The sequence below is a fragment of the Tamandua tetradactyla genome, chromosome 8 (assembly GCF_023851605.1).
Source record: "Tamandua tetradactyla isolate mTamTet1 chromosome 8, mTamTet1.pri, whole genome shotgun sequence".
NCBI lineage: Eukaryota > Metazoa > Chordata > Mammalia > Pilosa > Myrmecophagidae > Tamandua > Tamandua tetradactyla.
Window position 1 is genome coordinate 66,026,848 of NC_135334.1, and position 23,531 is coordinate 66,050,378.

Sequence of the window (23,531 nt, forward strand, 5' to 3'; positions counted from 1 at the left end):
CCTCAGTGTTTAGAGAGAGCAAAGCCACTGCATAGGCCCTTGGAAAGGATGGGATTGCTGCTTTCTAAAGCCCCAGAAATAAATGACTCCCAGACTTTGAAATCTAATGGAGTTTGCTCTGCTAGTTTTAGGAACTGTATGGGTCCAGTGACCCCTGCGTTCCTTTCCATTTCTCTTTATGGAAATGGAAACATGCATTCTGTGACTGTCTCTCCTTTGTGTATTGGCAACTAGATAAATAGTTCTATGTTTCAAAGGTCCACAGCCAGAGAAGAATTTTTGTCTTAGAACAGACATGCCTGTAGCTCATTTTGATGAGCTTTTATACTGGTTTTAACTTTGTATTGTAACAAAAATATATTAAGGCTTTGTGGTATTATAATGGGGTGAATGTATTTTGTATATGGAAAAAAAAATATGTCTTTTTTTGGGTCCAGAGGGTAGAGTGTGCCAGTTTGAAAATATTATGCACTCCAGAAAAGCCATGTTTTAATCCTGATGCAATCTTGTGGAGGCAGCAATTTCTTTTAATCCTGATTCAATACTACAGGTTGGAAAATTTTGATTAGATTACCTCCACAAAGATGAGACACACCCAATTGTGAGTGTGACACTTTGTTTAGATAGAGATGTGACTCCACCTATTGCAGGTGGGTCTTGGTTAGTTTACAGGAATTCTTTAAAAGAGAAAATATTTTGGAGAGAACCAGAAATGACAAAAGCCTCAGAGCTGATAGAGAGAGCACACCTAGATGCTTGGAGAACAGTAGCTTCAGAGAACAGAGATACAGATGTTTGGAGATGTTTGGAGCCCAGCAGTCATCACCATGAGGTGTTAAGCAAGCCAGAACCTGGAGAGTGCCAAGGGAAGCCAAGAGATGAAAGCCAGCCCAGAGAAGCAAAATGAGGAACCCCAGCAGGAACAGAGGCTGAAAGCAACAGGTCCCAGGAGCAAGTGACCAGCAAATGCCAGCCATGTGACTCCCCAGGTGACAGATGCGTTCCTGACCCATCAGCCTTCCTTGAAGTAAGGTATCATTTCCTGGATGCCTTACTTTAGACATTTTTATAGGCTTAGAACTATAAACTTATAATTTATTAAATTCCCCTTTTTAGAAGCTGTTCCAGTTCTGGTATACCACATTCCAGCAGCTTGCAAACTAACACACTTAGAAAAAAGATAGAATTTAAAAAAAAGAACCAAAAAGAACTGAGGTTGAAGACCACCATAACTGAAATGAAAAATGCCCAGGAAAGTTTCAAGAGCAGATTGGAGCTGGCAGAAGAAAGAGTCAGTTAACTTGAAGACAAGACATTTGAAACGAGTTAGGCTGAGGACTAGAGAGAAAAAAAAAGAATCATAAAAAGTGAAAATAGCCTATGATACTTCTGGGACATCATCAACAGCATATGCATCTTATGGGAGTCCCAGAAGGAAAAGAAAGAGAGAAAGGGGTAGAAGAATATTCAAAGAATTAATGATGGAGAACTTCACCAACTTAGCAAAAGACATGAATATGCACATCCAAAAGTCCAGAAAACAGCAAACAGGATAAACATGAAGAAAAATACACCCCGTTATATTCTGAGTGTACTATTAAATGCAAAGGGCAAGGAGAGAGTTCTGAATGCTGAAAAAGAAAAACAACTTGTTACAGGTAAGGGAGTTCCAATCAGATTGAGTGCAGATTTCTCATCAGAAACCATGGAGGCAAGAAGGCAGTAGGTTGGAAGACTTAAAGTGCTGAAAGAAAATAACTGCCAGCTAAGAATTTTATATCTAGTGATATTTTCTTTCAAAAATGAGGGTAAGATTAAACATTGTCAGATAAACCAAAGCTAAGGCAGTTCATGATCACTAGACCTGTCCTAAAAGCAATGTTAAAGGGATTTCTTCAGACTGAAAAGTAAAAATATGGGACAGTGGTTTGAAGTGGCATTAAGAAATACAGATCTGCAGTAAAGGTAGCCATTTGGGTAATTATAAACACCAGTATTATTGCATTGTATTGTTTGGTATGTAACTCCACTTCTTATTTTCTACAGGTCTAAAATGCAAATGCATAAAAAGTAATGAAAGGGTGGGCCATGGTGGCTCCACAGGCAGAGTTCTCACCTGCCATGCTGGAGACCCAGTTCAATTCCCAGTGCCTGCCCATGTAAATAAATAATTAAATAATATAATATAATATAATATAATATAAATCTATGGTATTTGGATGTACAATGTACAAAGATGTAAGTGGTAATAAGTACAAATGGTGGGGTGGACAAAGGGGTACAGGGAAAGTATATGTGCATGCAATTCAAGTTAAGATATATATAAAAAAAAGATTGTCATATATTTAGAGGTTAAATTTTAACTCCATGGTTTCCAAAAGGAAAATAAATGAAAAATATATCCAGATAGAAAAGAGAAGTCATTCAATATGGTATAACAACAAAAAAATCAAATGAATATAAAAGGAGGCATTAATGGAAGGGAGGGACAAAAAAGGTATAAGACATACAAAGGACAAATAACAAAATAGTGGAAGAAAGTCACTACTGTATTATCAGTAGTGATTTTAAATATAAATGGATTAAACCCTGCAGCCAAAAAGCAGAGATTGGCATAATGGATTAAAAAAAAAAAAAAAAGCATGACCCAACTATCTGCTATCTGCAAGCAGATTCAAACATACATGTTGGTTGAAAGTGAAAGTAGAGAAAAATATATACTTTTCCAGTAGGAACCAAAATAGAGTGGAAGTATTTATATTAATATCAGATAAAATAGACTTTAAATAAAAGACAATTACAAGGGACAAAGATGGTCATTAAATACTGATAAAGGGGACAATTTAATAAGAACATATAACAATTACGTATTTATATACACACCTAAAAGCAGAGCCTCAAAATATATGAAGCAAATACTGACAGATTTGAAGGGTGAAATTCATAGTTCTACATTAATAGGAGACTTTAATGCACCATTCTCAGTAATGGATAGAACATTTACCCAGAAGTTCAATAAGGAAATACAATACTTGTATGATACTTTAAAACAACTAGACCTAATTCACATATATAAAACATTTCATCCAACTAATAAAGAATACACATTCTTTTTTGGGAGCACAAGCATCATTCTCTAGGATAAATCATATGTTAGATAACAAAACAAGTATCAATAAATTTAAAAATAATAAAATCATATATTGCATATTCTCCAATAACAATGGAAAAAAGCTAGAAATCAATAACAGAGGAAGGAATGGAAAATTCACAAATGAATGGAAATTAAACAGCATACTCTTAAACAACCAATTGGTTAAAGAGGAAATCAGAAGTGAAATTAGGAAATGTCTTGAAGTGAATTAAAATAAAAATACAACATACCAAAACTTATGGGAAGCCAGCAAAAGTGCTGAGAGGTAATTTTATAACTCTAAAGCCTGCATCAAAATTAATAAAGTCTTCAAACTAAAGACCTAACCTCAAAACTTTAAGACCTAGAAAAAGATCAAACTAAATGCAAAGTGGGCAGAAGGAAGAAAATAGCAAAGATTACAGAAGAAATAAATGAAATAGAACACAAAAACAAAAAAAAAATAGAGAATACACAAAACCAAAAATTGATTCTTTGAAAGATCAATACAATAGCAAGACTGACAAAGGAAAAATGAGAGGATACAAATGATGTAAATCAGAAATGCGAAGGGGCACATTACTAACAAATACATTGAAACAAAAAAGAACTATTTTGCCTGTCAATTATTAACTCCATGTCAATAAACTAGATAACTTAGATGAAATGGACAAATTCTTAGAAACACCAAACTACCTACACTGACCCAAGAAGAAACAGAAGATCACAACAAAACAATTACTTATAAGAGATTGTTTCCGTAATCAAAACCTCACAACAAAGAAAATCCCAGGACAAGATTGCTTCACAGAGGAATTCTACCAAACATTCTAAGAAGACTTAACACCAACTCTTCTCAAACTCTTCCAAAAAATTGAAGAGGAGGGAACACTCTCTAATTCATTCTTCAAGCCAATATCACTCTCACCAAAGACAGATAAAGAGACCTTGAGAAAAAAGAAAACTAAAGACCTGAAGCTCTTATTAATATAGATGCAAAAATCCTCAACAAAATACTAACAGACAGTTCTAGTTTGCTACTGCTAGAATGCAATATACCAGAAACAGAATAGCTTTTAAAAAGGGGAGTTTAATAAGTTGTTAGTTTACAGTTCTAAGGCCATGAAAATGTTCCAATTAAAACAAGTCTGAAGAAATGTCCAATCTAAGGCATCCAGGGAAAGATACCTTGATCCAAGAAGGCAGACAAAGTTCAGGGTTTCTCTCTCAAGTGGAAAGGCACATGGTGAACAGAGTCAGGGCTTCTCTCTTGGCTGGAAGGGCACATGGCGTACACAGCATCATCTGCTAGCTTTCTCTCCAGCACCCTGGGAGGCATTTTCCTTCTTCATCTCCAAAACTTGCTGGCTGGTGGACTCTCTCCTTTATGGTGCTGTGGCATTCTCTGCTCTCTCTGAATCTCTCTTTTATAGGATTCCAATAAAGTAATCAAGACTCGCCTAGAATGGGTAGAGACATGTCTCCACCTACTCCAGCTTAACAACCACTCTTGACTAAGTCACATCTCTAGGGAGATGATCCAATTAAAGTTTCAAACATACAGTACTGAATAGGGATTAGAAGAAATGACTGCCTTTACAAAATGGGATTCGGATTAAAACATGGTTTTTCTAGGGTACATACATCCTTTCAAACCATCATACAGACCAAATTCAATAGCATATTAAAAGAACCATGCACCATGATCATGGATTTTATTGCTGATATGCAAAGTTGGTTCAACATAAAAAAAAAATGTAATACACCCCATTAACAAAATGAAGGGGAAAAAAACCACATGTTCATCTCAATTGATGCATAAAAGGCATTTGATAAAATCGAGCACCCCTTCTTGATGAACGCACTTATAACACTAGGAATAAAAGAAAACTTCCTCAATATGATAAAGTGTTATATAAGAAGCCCACAGCTACCTACTTAATGGCGAAAGACTGAAAGCCTCCCCTCTAAGATCAGGAATAAGACAAGGATGCCCGCTGTCAACACTTTTATTTATTTATTTTTATTGGAAGTTCTTGCCAGAGAAATTAGGCAAGAAAAAGAAATAAATGACATCCAATTTGGAGAGGAAGAAGTAAAACTTACCCTACTTGCAGATGATATGATCCTATGTACTGAAAATCCATAACAAACCTCCTAGAGCTATTAAATGAATTCAGAAAAGTGGTGAGGTACACCCCAAAATTGGTAGTGTTTCTACACACAAGCAATGAACAATCAGAAGATGAAATCAAGAAAAAAAATTCCATTCATAATAGCAACTAAAATATTTAACGAAAGATGTAAGGACTCTTACACAGAAAACTACAATACTTGCTAAAAGAAATAAAGAAGACCTTAATAAATGGGAAGATATTCCATGTTCATCCATTGGAAGACTAAATATCATTAATATTTCACTCCTACCCAAAGCAATTCATAGATTCAATTCAATCCTAATCAGTGTTTCAGCAACCCTTTTTGCAGAAATGAAAAAGCCAATCATCAAATTTAAATGGAAGGGTGGTGGCGAAGCCATGGCTATGTGAATATACATGGAACCGTTGATTTTTTAACTTAGGTTGGATTGTATAATGTGTGAATAAAACTGTTTAAAATGAAAAAAAGAAATACCTAAAAAATTTTAATGGAAGCTTAAGGGGCCCCAAATAGCTAAAGCCATCTTGAAAAAGAAGAATGAAGTTGGAGGACTCACACTTCCCAATGTTAAAACTTTTTACTAAGACTCATGTAATCAAAGCAACATGGTATTGGCACAAAAAACAGACATATAGACCAATGGAATTGAATTGAGAGCTCAGAAATCAATCCTTACATTTATGGCCAACTGATTTTTTTACAAGAATGCAAAGACCTTTTACTTGGGAAAGAATACTCGCTTCAACAAAAGGTGCTGGGAAAACTGGATTTTGTGAGAAAAACAAAGCACCCCTACCTTATACCATATTAAAAAAAAACTCAAAATGGATGAAAGACCTAAATATAACAGCCAGAACTATTAAACTCCTAGAAGTAAATTTAGGGAATCATCTTCAGAACCTTGTGTTAGGCAATGGTTTCTTGGACTTTATAACCAAAGCAGAGGCAAGAAAAGAATTAGATAAATGAGATCTCATCAAAATTAAAAACTTTTGTGCCTCATAGGACATCATCATGAAAGTAAAACAACAACCTACACAATGGGGGAAAATATTTGCAAACCACATATCTGATAAGACTTTAATATTCAGAATATATTTTAAAAATCCTTCCACTCAAAGACAAAAAAAAAAAAAACTCAATTTAAAAATGGGAAAAAGACTTAAATAGGCATCACTTCAAAGGAGATATACAAAAGGCCCAGCACATGAAAATATTCTCAACATCATTAGCCATCAGGGAAATGCAAATCAAAACCACAGTGAGATAACATTTCACACTGATTAGAATGGCTGCTATTAGCAAAATGTAAAATAACAAGTGTCTGGAGAAATAGGAACACTCATTTATTGCTGGTGTCAGTGTAAAATGGTGCAGCTGCTATGGAAGGCTGTTTGGAGGTTCCTCAGAAAGCTAAGTATAAAAATATCAGATGACCTGGCAATTTGCTGCTAGATATATACCCACAAGAATTGAAAACAGGGAATCAAACAGATATTTGCACACCGATATTCGTAGTAGCATTATTCACAATTGCCAAAAAAATGGAAGCAATCCAAGTGTCCATCAACTGATGAATAGATAAATAAAATGTGGTTACATATACACAATAGAATATTATTCAGCCTTGAAAAGGAATGAACTTCTGATACAGGCAACAACATGGATGAATCTTAAAGGCATCATGTTGGATGAAATGAGTCAGACAAAAAGGAAAATTATTGTATAATATCACTGTTTTGAAACAATTAGATGAAGCAAATCATAGTGTCAGAATCTAGAATGTAGATCACCAAAGGTTGGGGTGAAGATAGGGAATAGGCAGCTCAGGCTTAAAATGTATGGAGTACAAATGCTGGTTCATTGTGAACACAACAGAACTGAAATATATATTTGAAAGTGATTAAATGGGAAATGTTAGATTGTAAATACAGTAACAGAATAAAAAATTAAAAAAGAAAAAAATCCAAGGAACACTTTACACTGACAGGGAACCCTAAGTTAAACTATGGACTTTTACTAATAGTACACTTAATAAAAATGTGCTTTCACATCCTTCCAGATGCAAATATAAATGGATAAATACATTTTACAAAATAGCACTCTGCTTGGTAACCTGATATTTAGAAATTCACCATATTTTTATGTTAATAAATATATAGCTATATCCTCATTTTTTTGAAGCCACATGGAATTAACCAGTTTACTGTTGTTGGGCTTGCAGACTGTTTCTGTTTTGGTGTTGTTATTATTATAAATAATGTTGCAAGAGGCAGCCCCATACACACATTTCCCTACAGTTACCCAATTAATTATATCCTTAGGCTAATAATTCATATGGAATTGCTGAGTCAGGGAAAACCCTCAGGAGGGTTTTCAATAGAGTACTTTCTCCACATGGACTTTCTTGGATTCCATTTGGGCATCTATAACATTGCACAGAGGTCCAGGAAGGCAGGGACTGTCCTTTCTATAAGTAACCAGTCCCATCTACTCCTTTCCCCACCTGCCAGGCCTCCTTTAGAGATACACCACAAAGGTGGAATTCTGAAGACATCATGTTGAATGAAATAAGGCAGACCCAAAAGAGCATATATTTTATGCTTAAACTTATATGAAATACCTAGAACAAGAAAATTCAGAGACAGAAGGTAAATGTCAAGTTACCAGGTACTGGGGGTGGGGGGTGGGGTGGGGGGAATGGGGTGTTATTGCTTAATCAGTACAGAATTTCTGTTTGGGGTGACAAAAAAGTTTTGGAAATAGATAATGGTGATGGTAGCACAATATTGTGAATGCAATTTATATCACTGAACTGTACATATGAAAATGGTTTACATGGGATATTTGTGCTGTACATAAAATTATGTTTAAAAGGGTGAAAAAAAAGTGTTTTCATCAGTTGTAAGAACTCTTCCACATCAATGTCTGGTGTTAGTTGTGGGGTGGTTTATGGGAATCATGTATTTTATGCACGATTGTTCTATAAAGCTACAACTTCTCTAATAAAGAAAAAATAATAAATTAATTAACAGATTGTTTTTAAGTGAGGTTGCTACATATAATGTTAACATGCAAGTATCTTGGGTTTTTTTTAATCTGCTAGAGACATTTAGAAAAATGATATTTTAAAAAATATTAGTCATGGTAACATTAAAAAACACCAAATACTCTGCAATAAATCCAAGAGAAATTTGCCAATTCCTATGGAGAAAATTATAAATTATTAATGAGACAAAAAGAAGAGCTAAATAAATAAGTGAAGTGGCATAATGTGTGAGTGGATTGTCAATATTTTAGAAATGTCTATTCTCCTCTAATTGGTAATTAAATGTAATACAATTACAATAAAAATCCCAACCTAACTTGTTGCGGAACAAGACAACTTGATTTTTAAATGTAAAGTGTAATGTAAAGAGATAAGAAAAAACATTATTAAATAAGAAAAGCATGGCAAGAAAATTTACTCTGACAGTTTTCAAGATATTATAAATCTCAATCATTTAGCTATGGTGGAAGATTCTCGAGGGTAAACAAACAGACCAATGGAACAGACAAACATGCCTATATATGGACACTTGAAGTATGACCGAGTGCACTGTAGAGCATGGGGAAAGCATAGTACTTTTAATAAATGGTACTGGGAGAAATGGATACCCATATGGGGAGAAAAGAGAAACACGATTCCTTTCTTAGAACATACTAAAAATTTATCCCAGGCAGAATGCATTTCTAAATGTGAAACACAAACTAATAAAACTTTGGAAGGCAAGGTGAGAGAATATCTTCAAATTAAGAACTTCATTTTATCACAATATTTCATTAAGATAGTAAAAAGCAAGCCACGGAGTAGATGAAGAAATTTGCAGTGCATGTAACTGAGAAGCGCTCATATTTAAATAAGTACATAAGAAAACTGAGAAGGAAAAAAAGGCAACTCAGTAAGAATATGGGCAAAATACCTAACTAGTCCATTCACCAAAGAATAGAACCCAACGAAAATTTAAAAGGCACTCAACAAGACTAAGTATTGGGAAAATGTAAATGAAAACAGAATGACATATGTCTATATTCCTACCAGTATGGCTAAATTTAAAAGTTTAATAAGACCAAGTGTTGATGAGGATGGGAAGCAAAGGAATTTTCATTCATGGCTGGTAGAGTATAAACTGATACAGCCACATTAGGAGGAGTTTATCCTATTTACTAAAGCTAAAGTTTATTATCTTGTGATACAGGAATTTCACTCCTAAGTATCCTTCCTAACTTAAATACATACACATATACAAAAAATAATATACGAAAATATTCACACCAATATTACTCATAATACCCCAAACTGGAAATAACCCAAATATCTATCAACAGTAGAATGGATAAATAAATTGGGTTGCGGTCATAAAATGAGATACTCTACAGCAATGAAAATGAATGACTTCTATACAGCTCTAGGCATTGACATAGTTGTTTCTTGCAAAGAGAACTGAGCAAAACAAATTCATATACAAAATAATACAGTTGTATGATTCTGTTTAAGTAGAGATCAAAAATAGGCAAAATAAATTATAATGTTTATACATCATTATTTACATGGTAAAGCTGTGCAGAAAAGCAAGGAAATGATTACCCAAAAGGTCAAGGGGCTGACTACCTTTAAGGCTGCTGCAGGGTATTGACAATATTCTTTCTCTTCATCTGGGTGTTGGTTGGGCTGTTATTCATTTTATAATTATTCCTTACACTATACATTTATGTTTTATGGATTTTACTCATATGCATGTGTTATAATTTTATCCCCCCTCTTATCCTCAGCAGTGAAAACCCAGGCAATTACTATGCTAAATTACCCCAAATAATGAGGCATAAAAATTGGTATGCTTCACACATTAACCTACTTGCAGAGGATGCTACAATTTACTTTCAACCCCATTTTAGACAATGTAAATGCTTACCAATGAGCCAGCCAATTAACAAATATCATGCTCCAGAATTAATTCCACAAAATCAGAATTTGTAGCAATGTACCTGATGATAGACTATGTTTAATATCTGCTAAATTTAAAATTTAAAGGATAATAAAACCTTGGGCATCTGGGGAGCATGTATGTTTTCTTAAATCAAACAGAGCATTAGAAAAATTTCTGAAGGGCCTTTGTGAAAAACATAAAAAGTGCCATGGTTAGCAAAACCATGGTTGGCAAAATCATGTCAAAAATGGGAGTGGAGAAAAGGAACTGGACATGTAAAATGATTTTAAAGATACCTTAAAATCAGATGTTGGTCTTCAGTCTTACTTCAGTCTTACTTGTATACCTGCCAATATACAAGATCTGTTTGCACAGTGTATGAACAAGATGTTCAACAAGAATTAGAATACGAAAAGTCAACTTACATATCCACAGTAGGAAAATGGTTAAATTAAGTATAGTATATCCATATAATGGGGATGCATGCTTCCATTACAAATAATGGGGTAGATATCCTATTTTTAGTCATGTGAAAATATCTTTAATATATATTAAGCAAGAAAAAAGGTACAAAAAAATAAAGATTATATTTAATTGTATAGGAATGTATATGATTATGTATATGTGTATACATGCATGACATAAACACGTACATTGTTCTAGTTTGCTAGCTGCCAGAATGCAATATACCAGAAACGGAATGGCTTTTAAAAAGGGGAATTTAATAGATTGCTAGTTTACAGTTCTAAGGCTGAGAAAATGTCCCAGTTAAAGCAAATCTATAGAAATGTCCAATCTAAGCCATCCAGGGAAAGATACCTTGATTTAAGAAGGCTGATGAAGTTCAGGGTTTCTCTCTCAAATGGAAGGGCACATGGCAAACAGAGTCAGAGTTTCTCTTTCATCTGGAAGGGCACATGGTGAACACGCGTCATCTGCTAGCGTTTTCTCCTGGCTTCCTGTTTTATGAAGCTTCCTGGGATGTTTTCCTTCTTCATCTCCAAAGGTCACTGGCTCGTGGACTCTTGGCTTCATGGTGCTGCAGCATTCTCTGCTCTCTCTGAATCTCTCTTTCTCCAAAACGTTTTCTCTTTTATAGGACTTCAGAAACTAATCAAGACCCATCCAAATGAGTGGAGACATGTTGTCACCTAATCCAGCTTAACAACCACTCTTGATTTGGTTACATCTCCAGGGAGATGATCTAATTACATACAGTAATGAATAGGGATTTTTCTGCCTTTACAAAATGGAATTTTGATTAAAACATGGCTTTTCTGGGGTCCACACATCCTTTAAAACCAGCACATATGTATACTTTAATATGTCTAGAAAATTTATGGAAAGATAAATAATAGCCACCACTGAGAATGGGGCATTGAGGCAGGGTGGTGGACAGACTTTTAGTTTTAATTTTATGCCATTTGTCGTTGCTAAAAAATGTTTCCTTCATGTTTGTGCATTACTTTTATAATAATATTAATAAAAATTGTTCAAATTTTTCCAAAGAAACATTAAAACCTGCAGTATATAAAAGTTCCAAGAAGGTATCTGTATCTTGAACTAATAAAATCCTTTCAATTGGGCTGAGTAGGAGACTCAGGCAAGAACCTAACTCTTTTCTTGACTGGGCTAAAATGGTAGGACTCAGGATAGTGGTTTCAAATTTTTTCTTGTGCATCTACAGTAGGAATTATATTTTACATCTTGACTATTAGAAATTTGATTCTTGCAAACAGAATTGAACAAAACAAATTCATATACAAAATAATACATTTGTATTATTTTACTATATTGTATTACTTACTCTGATTACCTGAGATGCATTTGGATCTTTTGCATTCCTTTCTATTCTGCTAGTCAAAACCCACTAAATTCATTCTGTGTATTCTCACTGTAGTTTTACTATCTAAATAGGCAAGTCTCCTGCATCAGGACCACAATTGGGAAACATCAGTTTAAGGGAGTTTTGGGCTTATCTCCAATTTAATTCTAGTCCTTGTCTGTAAAGAGCACTTAGATGATCAAAATGCAACCAGCCCAGGAGGGATGAGGTGTAGTTGGGTGGTATGGGGTCTACCTAGGAAGGGCTGGGAGTCCCAACAGAGCCTCCTGAAAAAGGGCTACTTCTGCACTTCGGATGCCATTGCCCACTAATGCCTCTCACCCCAACCCCACTTTAAACTTGAGAGGCAGCTTTGAATTGTTTTGTTACAGTTTCATTGAATATACATTAGAAGTTAATGATAATAATAATAACAACCATTGCAATAATAATTGCATATAATTGCAATAATAATTTCCATAGAAAGAAATTCAATGTTCTTCCATAGAAAGAAGTTCAAGCCTCAAAGTAAGAGCTTCCTGAAACCAAAGAGAAGAAACCAGGGAAAGGAGGATATACAACTATAGAGTAAGCAGTGTTTCTCAAAGTGAGTCAGAATCATTGAGCAGGAGCCCAGGAATCTGCATTTTAACAAGCTCTGAATAAGGTGATTCTATTGCATACTGAAGTACCGTCTCTAATTTGATTTTTAAGGGAATTTACGCATAAGAGATGAGATTAATTTTGAGCCTTTTACTCTGGGATTTAGATAGACTTTTTTAGCGGGCTCCCTAACTCCAAAATAAAACTCATGTAGAGATAATGGAGGGTATTTCATCTGATACAGCATGCCTATCTCTATCACAAAATTCACAAAGTGCTTCGATTAATACTGTCAACAGTCCAGTGAAGGAAGTCTAGAGTTTAAGCGACTTCCTGAAGGTTCCACAGCAAGTGATTATATGGGTAAGATTTGAATCCAGGACTTCTGATTGCCATTCTGCTCAAGAAAATGATGGTGATTATGCTTGAAATGGAATTTTTAAAAAGGAGAATCAAAACATAGAACCTTTGAAACAATAAGATAATCTTTCTTAGCTAACATTTGATAAAAAATAGTCTAACTTAATTCTAAAGCTGAAGATGGTCCAGAGAAACCAGACCATATATTTTTGTGTAAATTATTTATCATAGCATTCTGGTAATCAAGGGCAGATCCTTTTTTGGGGGGACCTGAATCTTACATAATTTAGGAGACTCTTTATAAGAAAAAAATTACAAATATTAAAGTAAATATGTATTAACAATGAGAGAAGAAATGACAACAAATTTCTGGAAACATCTAAGTCCAGGTCTGTCTCTTTATTCTGAGTTCCTTATATATTTTTCATGATGGCTTACCCTCTCCACAATTTCCAGCAACTCCCAGCGCTGGGGGAGGGGTGTAGGGAAGAAGGAAAGAGGAGGAATGATTGCAAATAAGGGATTGTGAAGATTAAGGTTCACTAGTTTTCTGGTAAATTTGCCTCTGCTTGTAATAGAAAAACATTGAAAACAGCCCAGACGTCCACCAGGTGAGAATGAATAAATTGTGGTATAGTCATATAATGCAATAATGCATGACACAAAGGATGAACTAGAGCTGTATGAATCGACATGAATATATCTCAGAAACTAAATGTGGGTGTAGAATAATATGAGGATAAGATACAATTTATTTAAAGTTTAAAAACATGCAAAACAATACAAGAAATTGTTTACAGATACATCTATCTATGTAATGTGTGTCTCTATGTATGTGTGTCCTTATCTGAAGTATGATAAAAAACATTCTGCATAGGAGGCCAGTAGGAAAGGGGGAGGAGGGGATATGGGATTTCAGAAAGGTATAAGAGGGATTCATTATTACTATGATGTTTTTTTCCTTGAAATAGAGAGAAAGAGCTGAAGCAAGTATGGAAGAATGTTAAGATATGACAAACTGAGGTGGCAGATACTAGGTTTTACTGAATTACTGTTTAAATTTCTCTATATGCAGTAGAGAATGCTTTAATTCTAGCAACAAACCTGATCTGCTATTTCTAAATTTTAATTTATTTTTACTGAAGTATAATATACATGAGTAAAATGCACAAATCTTAAGTTTTCAACTCAACGAATTTTTACCTATGTCTACAGCTGGGTAACACCACCCAGATCAACATATAAAATGTTTCCACCTTCCTTTACAACAGACAATTCCACTTTTCTTTGCTAATAGGGATCCTCTGGCTTCAACTTGGATGTCACTTCCTCTGGGAAAACTGCCTTGCTCCCTACAGACTTGGTGTTTTAGTTTGTTCAGTGCTGCTGGAATGCAATATACCAGAAATGGAATGGCTATTAAAAAGGGAATTTATTAAGTTGCAAGTTTACAGATCTAAGGATAAAAATGTCTAAACGAAGGCATCCAGAGAAAGACATCTTGACTTAAGGAGGGCCAATATCTGTCACATAGGAAGGCATGTGGCTGGCATCTGCGGGTCCTCTTCTTGGTTCTGTTGTTTCCAGCTTCTGATACCAGTTAATTCCTCTCTAAGAATGTGGGTCTTCATTTAGTTCCTCTGGGCACAACTCTGGATTCTTAGCATCTCATGGGAAGGCACATGGCAACATCTACTGAGCTCTGCATCTCAAACGTCTGTTTCTAGGTGTCTGTTCTCTGTTTGTACTCCAAGCATTTCTAACTGGTCTGTGTTTCTGTTGGCTTTGAAACAACTGTTTCCTCCAAAACGTTTTCCATTTTAAGACTCTGGTTTACTAATCAAGACCCACAGTGAATGGGCGGAGTCATGTCTCCATCTAATCAGAAGGCCACACAGACAATTGGGGTGTCACATCTCCATGGAAACAGTTTAATCAATGGTTTCCACCCTACCATATTGAATCATGATTAAGGAACATGGTTTTTCTGGGATACACTACACTTTCAAACTAGCACACTTGATTACTACTGCTCTTCCTTTAATTTCCCATTTACTTGTCAACTCTCTTACTAGACTATGAGCTCCTTGAAAATAGAAGCTGTTGGTTGTTAACTAATATAGTGCCTGGCACACAATAGTTTTTCAATTAATTTATGTTAAATGAAGTTCTAGCTCTCCATTATTTAGCAATGCATCTTTGGGAAAATCACTTAATCTGCATTAGTCTCAAGTTTTCTATCTGGAAAATGAGGGGGTTGAACTTTATGAAGAGCTGATTTCTCACTTGTGAAAACTGCACTGCAGGTTTGGCAGATGTCCTGGGGAATTGTCCTCCAAGTGACGACTTGGGGATCTGAGTTTGTTCCCTTATGGTGTATTAATTTCCTACTGCTAGTATAACAAACTACCACAAATGTAGTGACTTAAAATAACATACATTTATTATCTTTCAGTTCTGGAGGTCAGGTGTCCAGAATGGGTCACCATGACTGTGTTCAGTTCTGAAGGCTTGAGAGCAAAGTCCATTTCCTTGTCTTTCTCAGCTTCTAGAGGCTGCCTACGGTACATGGCCCCTGTCCCCACATCGCTCCAATCTGTTTCTGTTGTGACATGGTCATCTCTGACTCTGATCTTCCGCCTTCCTTTCCTAAGGACCCTTGTGATTACATTGGCTCCACCCAGATAATCCTGGATAGTTTCCCCACCTCAAAAATTCTTCATCATATCTGCAAATTCCATTTTACCATGTCAGATAACATCCACAGGTTCTGGGGATTAATATGTCAATATTTTGGGGGCCATTATTTGGCCTACCATATATAAAGTCTGACTCTCACTCAGGGGAGAGAAAGCATAGAAAAGAAAATTGACTGTCTAATCATTTTGCCTAGAAGTGGCATAATCACATAAGCTCATATTCCATTGACCAGAACTAGTCACACAGCCAACCTAATAGCAAAGGAGATTGGAAAACATGGAGGACACATGGATATTATTGAACATGCACACTGTCTCTACACAGCTTTTTGTTTTTTAATTTTATTATTATTATTATTATTTGTCTGCCACAGCTTTTAACATACCTTCTAGCTCTAACACCTACTCCTCGATTGCCAAAAATGTAGCAGCTATTTGTAATGTGTAAGAGATCTAGTAAATTAGGCTCATCACAGAATTTCTCCTCTTCCCTAGACTTAGACACAGTTTCCAAATAGGAGCCACTTTTTTTTTTTTCACATAACACTACCTCCCTAGGCATAGTCATTTGACCAGGGATGGGTATGTAACTCCAACCAAGCCTGTCAAATTTTTTACCCTGAATTTTGTTATCTCCAGGCTGGAGAAAGAATTTCCTCTTTCTTTTCTAGCTGAGAAGCTGTAATAATAGAAATTTGGAGTTAGTAGGGGCCAGCCCCTGGACTTTGCTCCCCCAACAGGAGAGTAAGCTGGTTTGAGGCAGAGGAAACAGTATTCATTAGCTTTGTGACTTTGAGTTAGTCATTTAACTTTTCTGGCTCTCAATTTCCTTATCTAGAAAATGGAGGATTGGATTTCATGGCCTCTGTATGAGGGTAATTAATGCTACCTGCTACAACAAACAAACCCTAAATTTCATTGGTTTAACCCAATGGTAGTTGATATCTAACTTTCTAACACAAAATATAAAAATGATTGGACATCTCTCCTGGTTAGAATGCCTCTAAGTGTTCACTCGGGAACATAGTCTCTGACCATTGGGTGGTTCCTCCATCTCAAGGTTCTGATTTAAGTCAGAGGGAACAACTCTTTTCAGGAATCCTTTAGCAAGTTCCACATTTTCTGAAGGCTGAATCACATCTTGTTTAATGGGACCTTTTCCAAGTTTGTACTTCCTTGCATATTCTCTCTCAGCCCTAGAGTTTCCTAATATCTTGCAATTACTCTTTTACTATAGTTAGTAATATAACTAACTATAGTTAGTTAGTTAATATATTTATTATTAATATATTTAATATTATTTATATTAAACTTCCTTATTTAATCTACTGTGTACTTTCTATCTCCTGTTTGGACTCAGACTATCTCCATTTCACACATGGGAAAACTAAGGTTCAGAGAAGTTAACTATCAGACCCTTTTATGTATTGCTTCAAATTATCTTGGCTTTACATGTCTCTGCAGCCTTTGACTATTTGTTGCAGTTTCAGCTGCCACTGTAATAACCATCTCTATATGGACTCCAACAACTTCACACTCTATATTGACTCCAACAACTTCACATGGGCACTTTACCTCTTGCTAGCACATTTTTCCTCTAGATCCAGGGTTTAACTTCTGATTCTGAGTCATGAGATGCTATAGACCCATTAGATGTTTCCGCATACACAAACAAAAAGTGCAAGGGAATTAACACCTCAGAGGGGAGAATGTTGAGCAATGCAAGACAGGAGCCAATGCATAAATTCTTTCTTGCCTTCCTGAAAGAAGTGTGCTGAGAAGTGGCCTCTTGGAAGAAGATCCCACAGCAATCAACTGTGTGGATACCAAGCAGTGGCCAGCTTACAATGCATACTATATTAGCCCTCCCATCTTCCCAGCCTTATTTCTTTCCCCCTCATCTCTTCTTTTTAGGACTGTACTCCTCAATAAAATACAAATACATGAGTCTTTACCTCAGACTCTGCCCTCTGCGGAACCCAGGATAAGACAAGTGGGCTGCCCAAGGCAACTTTATAAGATTCAAACTCCCGACAAGTTTTTTTTTCCGGCTTACTACCCTGGTTCTGACTACAGAATAATTACATTTCTTTTATACACTCTGTTCTAGTTTGTTAGCTGCCAGAATGCAATATACCAGAAATGGAATGGCTTTTAAAATGGGAATTTAATAAGTTGCTCGTTTACAGTTCTAAGGCCAAGAAGGTGTCCCAATTAAAACAAATCTATAGAAATGTCCAATCTAAGGCAACCATGGAAAGATACTTTGATTCAAGAAGGCCGATGAAGCTCAGAGTTTCTCTCTCAAGTGAAAAGGCACATGGCAAACACGGTTAGGGTTTCTCACTCATCTGGAAAGACATGTGGTGAACACGGTGCCATCTGCTAGCTTTCTCTCCTGGCTTCCTGTTTCATGACACTCCCCGGGATGTGTTTTCCTTCTTCATCTCCAAAGCACTGGCTCATGGATTCTCTGCTTTGTGGTGCTGCGACATTCTTTGCTCCCTCTGAATCTCCTGGCTTTCTCTCTTGTCATTCTCTTTTACAGGATTCCAGTAAACTAATGAAGAGCCACCTGAATGGGTGGAGACATGTCTCCACTTAATCCAGCTTAACAACTACTCTTGATTAAATCACATCTCGAGGGAGATGATCTAATCACAGTTTCAAACATACAATACTAAATAGGGATCAGAAGAAATGGTTGCCTTTTCAAAATGGGATTAGCATTAAAACATGGCTTTTCTAGGGTACATACATCACTTCAAAGCAGCACACACTCCAACTGGGTAATAGGCTTATTTTTCAGGAAAATCTAGCTTTACTCTTCCATTCACAATACTGCTAAGGAGTATGCTCTCAGAAACCATATTCCCCATCTCCAGAATAAATAATTTTATTATGGGCTGATCCACTAGCCCAGTAATTTCTCTAGGGCCACAATTTACCTTCAGTGTTATAGGTTGTAATTTTTTTTTAAGTATTTTATTACTGATACTGGCAAAGTTCAAAGGATCTTTGTTTTTCCCCCAAGATCTTTTGATGAGACAGTAACGGTTATTCAATTTAAGAATGCTGGGTTTAAAAGAAAATAGATTAGGTATATTCAGCTAGTTTCCAATTGGCACATTAGGAAAACAAGTCTGTAATTACCTTTTCACTCAGGTGGATTTGGGATGGAGTTTATAGCAAGGTATTACAGGTAGCAATCCAACAGAAGTCAAATTAAACAATAAGAAAAGTTATTGTAGTTCCATTTTCCTGGACTCTCTCAGTTTTTACCCTTCTCATGTTTTTGATCCTCAGTCTATGTATCTTCATTGTAGCAAAATGACTGTGACAGCTCCAGGTGTCATACCTTCACAACAGGTGTCCAGAAGTATCTCACATAACCCTGCAAAACTCCCATTAGTCATTTCAATTGGACTAGCTTAGGCTCTGTGCCCCTGATGCAATAACTGTGACTGGGTGGAGACGGGGCTATAAGGGGAATTTAATACACTTAATTCATGTACTTCCCTAGAACCACACTGGCTACTGTACAATGGGAGAGGGTTGAAATGGATATCAGGGATATTAAACAGCATCTACTTCATCCTTTTTTTTTTGGATCCTCAGCCAATAAGGACACCCTGGACCACTCCATCATCCAATGTTCCAAAGAACATACGTAAATTGAATAACATTCAAAACAACTTCTTTTGTTTATCCTTCCCAGAAATACTTGAATGGTAAGATTCAGTTATTCATTGATTCCACAAACATATATTCAGCACCTGCTATATGACAGATCCTGGGAACTCAAAGACAAGATAGACAAGATTCTTGCCCTCACAGAACTCACAGTCTAGAACAGTGTTTCTCAACCCTTTTGCTACACACACACACGCACACACAGAGAGCCTTGACAAATAAATAAATAAATAAACAAATATATAAATTTTTTCCTAATCACTTTTCCTCCCCATAAAATATTAACATCACAGATATACTGTGCTATTTATTTGTTGTGTCCTTTGGGAAGGCGACAAACCAAAGTATTATTTATGTCTATTTTGCCATTTCCTCAAATGAATTTTTGCCCCCTTGTGGGGGATAACACCTACAACCCTGCCACTTCCCCAACTATCCACCCCCATTGAGAATTCAGTCTAGGGAAAGGGACAAGTCCACACGCAATAACAAAGCAGTATGATGAATGCTATAACAGCATCCTCTGAAAGAACAGAGGAAAGCTATCTATTTACTTCCTCCTATGAATAAGACTTTGTGCTGAGCTATGGAAATACAAGGAAGAACAAAACTCAGTCTCCCACTCTCAAGGAGGTTACAGTCTGAGGGGGAAGTGAGAACAATAGACTGATGATTACAATATTATAAATGCTCTCGTAGAAATACATAAAGGGGTATCATGGGATCATAGGAAAAGGGCACTTAATTCAGATATGAGGCTCTGGGGAGTCTTTCTGGAAGAGGTAGAACTTGGGCTGAGTTTCGTATTACTAAGTTCCCTGTCTTCTGAGGTATTCAACTAGTTAGGAGAAAGAGCAAGAAAAGGGGAAAAAATCGCTTTGCTATAGACCACATCACATTTTAATTAGCCTCCCATTTCCTCTATTATCTGCAGAGATCCACATTTTATCAGACTGCTGCTTTTCTGAAAGTCTGTTCCAAACTACACTTGCAACTTTTTTTTCTGTTCTGTGCTTGTGTTCAAATCTCACATTTATGAAATGTGTATTCTTGAGCAATTCATTTAACTTTTCTCTAATTCCCTTATCTGTAAAACGGGCATATAAATAGTGCCAACTCAAGTAACCAACCCTCACTTAAAAAAAATAATAATTCACATAGAAATCTTTTGCTATCATTGAGTTACAAAAGAAATTATTTTTTGTGTAAGTTTAAGAGGTGACCTAGTATATAGACGAGTCATTGTTTCTAGGTCAAACAAAAGTAGAAAACTGAAGACGCTGTGGTGCATCTTTCTCTGTGCTCAGAATTTAGGAGCGTCTGGAATCCTCAGGCTAATCCTCTTTAACAACTAAGGGTCTCCTGGGCGCTTTCCCTCCGCGTCAATCACTCATTGTCTCTCAAAGTTTTCCTCAGCCTCCTGGGAGCTTACTGGAAATAAACACACCACCCGAAGAAGGTTACCAACTTGCCCCAGCGATAACCTTTACACCCCAGTGCTTTAACCCCGTCGCACTTCAGGTACTGGCTCGGCCCCAACCCTCACCTGGTTTCCTTCACCCTGTCTATGGCCCGCCTCCTTGTTAGCCCGGGATCAGAAGGACGCATGCTCCCTTTTAACGTCCCTGTCGCGTGATGACGTAAGCGGCGTTGGCGTGGTGACGTAGTTGCTGTGGCAGGCGTGCTTCAGCCGGAGAATGTTGGCTACGGACCACGTGCGCCCTATTTTGTCGGCGCTCTTTGCCTAGTTCGCTGTGTGCAGCCTGCCTTCTAGGGAAACGGAGGAGAGATTCTGTGGGGGGGAGCGCTGGGGTCCCTGAAGGAACAACCGAGGAACTCTGAGAGCGGCTCTCAGCAGGGCTGCGGCCCACAAGAGGGGAGCAGCTGAGAGGGGAAGAGAAGGAAGGTCCCCTGCAAGCAGGTCCCGAACCTGCTGGGATCAGGGCTACTCCCGCGGAGGGACTGCGGCCGCCGCGCGATGCTCGGTGCCCGGTGCCTCGTCCGAATCCTGCGCTCCTGTTCTTCTGCCCCCTCCCCGAGACACAAATCTGCCAAACTGAGCGTGCGGGACGCTCTCAGGGCCCAGGACACGAGTGGGGAGCGCGTTAAAGTCCAGGTCGGTGTATGGAAACGGGGTGGGTTTTTCTTTTTCGGTGACTTTAGGGGCACACATCTAGGTTTGTACCATCGAGTTAGAAAGAACGACCAACAGGGAAAAGTTAGGAAATGCAGTCATCTCTTGCGTCCCCACTTTTTTTTCTTTGATCCCGTTACTTTTCACAATACTTATAAAGTGCTAGAGATTTGCCTTTCATTATACGAGGACATATTGCCTTTAAATTTGTTGCTTACGTAGAAAAATATAAACGAACAATCAACCTCTTTTTCTTTACCTTTATTTTATTCATAATGGATAGCTTCCTTGAGAGCAGAAACCGTGTTTTACCTGTCTTGGTATTCACAAACGGCGAACAGTAAATCTTTCTTTAACTGATCTATGCCATTTATTGACTTTTTAGGCATTTCTGTGCCTAAAATTGAATTTTATTATTTTATGTTACTAAAATATTTACAGCAGCTCCACATGGAAGAATTCCCTGTAAAGAAACAGGCAAGGTCGTTTCGCTGTTGCTCTTTAGGTTGCTGAAACACACTCCATCCAGTTGTTTTTGTTGTCCTCACATATCCTTGCCCCTCTACATTTCTGTGGGCTCCATGATTTAAGTCAAAACCTTTTATTTAAATCTTTTCATTCAACAAGCATAATTGGTAGCTTTTGTGTACTACTCAGGAGAAAATGCAAAGATAAAAAGTACAGAATCATTTGCCTGGGTAACAGGCTCTCATTTTAGGGCTTTATATTTTGGGTATAGTCAATTAAATATAATATATTATTAAAGTTAATTTCACCCATTTCCTTGTACTTTTATTAATGTGGCTACCAAAAAACTTTTAATTACATTTGTGGATCACATTTCTATTGGACAGCCCTGGTCTAGTGGTTAAGACAAGTATTACAGCAGTGTGATAGTGGTATAAATAAAGAGCTATGAGAGGTAATTCCTTAACTGCATGAGGAGGTCAGGTAAGACTTCTTGAATGAGGTGACATTTCAGCTGAGTGCTAAAGAATGTGTTCCCCAGGCAGAGGAATTGGCAATGAGGTGGACATAGCATTCCAGAAAACTTGATTGATAAGAGAATGGTCTTCGAAGTAACAACTGTATTTGAATCCAAGTTCTACCACTTGGGAACTGGGACCTGGTTATCCTAACCTCCTTAAATACATTTCTTCATTTATAGAATAATTATATCTACCTCATTATGCTCTTGTGAGGATTAAGCAGCATAATATTTATAGAGTTTAGAAAAGAAGCATGTAAAGAGTATTAACTTTTACTAACACTTAAAAAGTTAGAGTGATGCTTTGAAAATTACTGTCAGCTGAGCATGACCAAAGAGCAGATGCCTTTGGAGAAGTGTTGAGATGAAACCAGAAATAGAGGCATGCTCTGTGTCAACAAGGACCTTGTGCATGAGGCTGAGGCAATTACACTTTAGGTGGTATAGCCCTGGTTAAAGAACAAGGGCTTTCTAGTTAGATGTGGATTCAAATTCAGGCTGTACCTTCTGTGACCTTCAGCAAGTTGTAGCATCTCTAATCCTCAGTTTTTTTATTTGTGAGATAGAAATACATACACAGCGCTTTTGTGAGGAGGAGATGTGACAGTAGTGAAGAAGATAGTAGAAACTTGGTACATAGTAGATGTTTGATATATTGTAGGTATTTTTTCATTCAAAAACATTTATGAATTATCTACTAGATGTAGGCATTGCCGTTCAACTAAAGTTCTTTCCCTCAAGCATTATGGGCATGCAAGTAACTGATTGAGGAGCCTTATTGATAGTGTATAGGGTATAGTGTGGGCACAAAGAAAGTGAGAATCAATACAGTTTTTTGAAGCAGTGTTGTCTGTTGCTTTTATCTAGCATGTTTGATGGTGGGTGCCTGTTCCTGTTTATTTGCAGTACACATATGGGATACTTCACAGTTATTCATTGTCTAACATTATTCTCCCATAACTGCTATGC

The 23,531-nt window shown here is 36.8% G+C and overlaps 1 protein-coding gene and 1 long non-coding RNA gene across 3 annotated transcripts in view; one reads left to right on the plus strand and one right to left on the minus strand.

Annotated features, from left to right (window-relative positions):
• LOC143644442 (uncharacterized) overlaps positions 1–21,075 on the minus strand; it is a 75,425-nt gene extending 54,350 nt beyond the window's left edge. The window contains exon 1 of the long non-coding RNA XR_013156714.1: positions 20,987–21,075. This is a non-coding gene — a long non-coding RNA (uncharacterized LOC143644442). The remainder of the gene's footprint in view (positions 1–20,986) is intronic.
• A 26-nt stretch (positions 21,076–21,101) lies between these two features.
• The window catches only part of NARS2 (asparaginyl-tRNA synthetase 2, mitochondrial), a 199,960-nt gene continuing 197,530 nt past the window's right edge, over positions 21,102–23,531 (plus strand). For both annotated transcript variants that reach the window (XM_077113456.1, XM_077113453.1), the window contains exon 1: positions 21,102–21,556. In XM_077113456.1, coding sequence (XP_076969571.1) covers positions 21,419–21,556 — 138 coding nt within the window. In that variant the 5' untranslated portion in view covers positions 21,102–21,418. The remainder of the gene's footprint in view (positions 21,557–23,531) is intronic.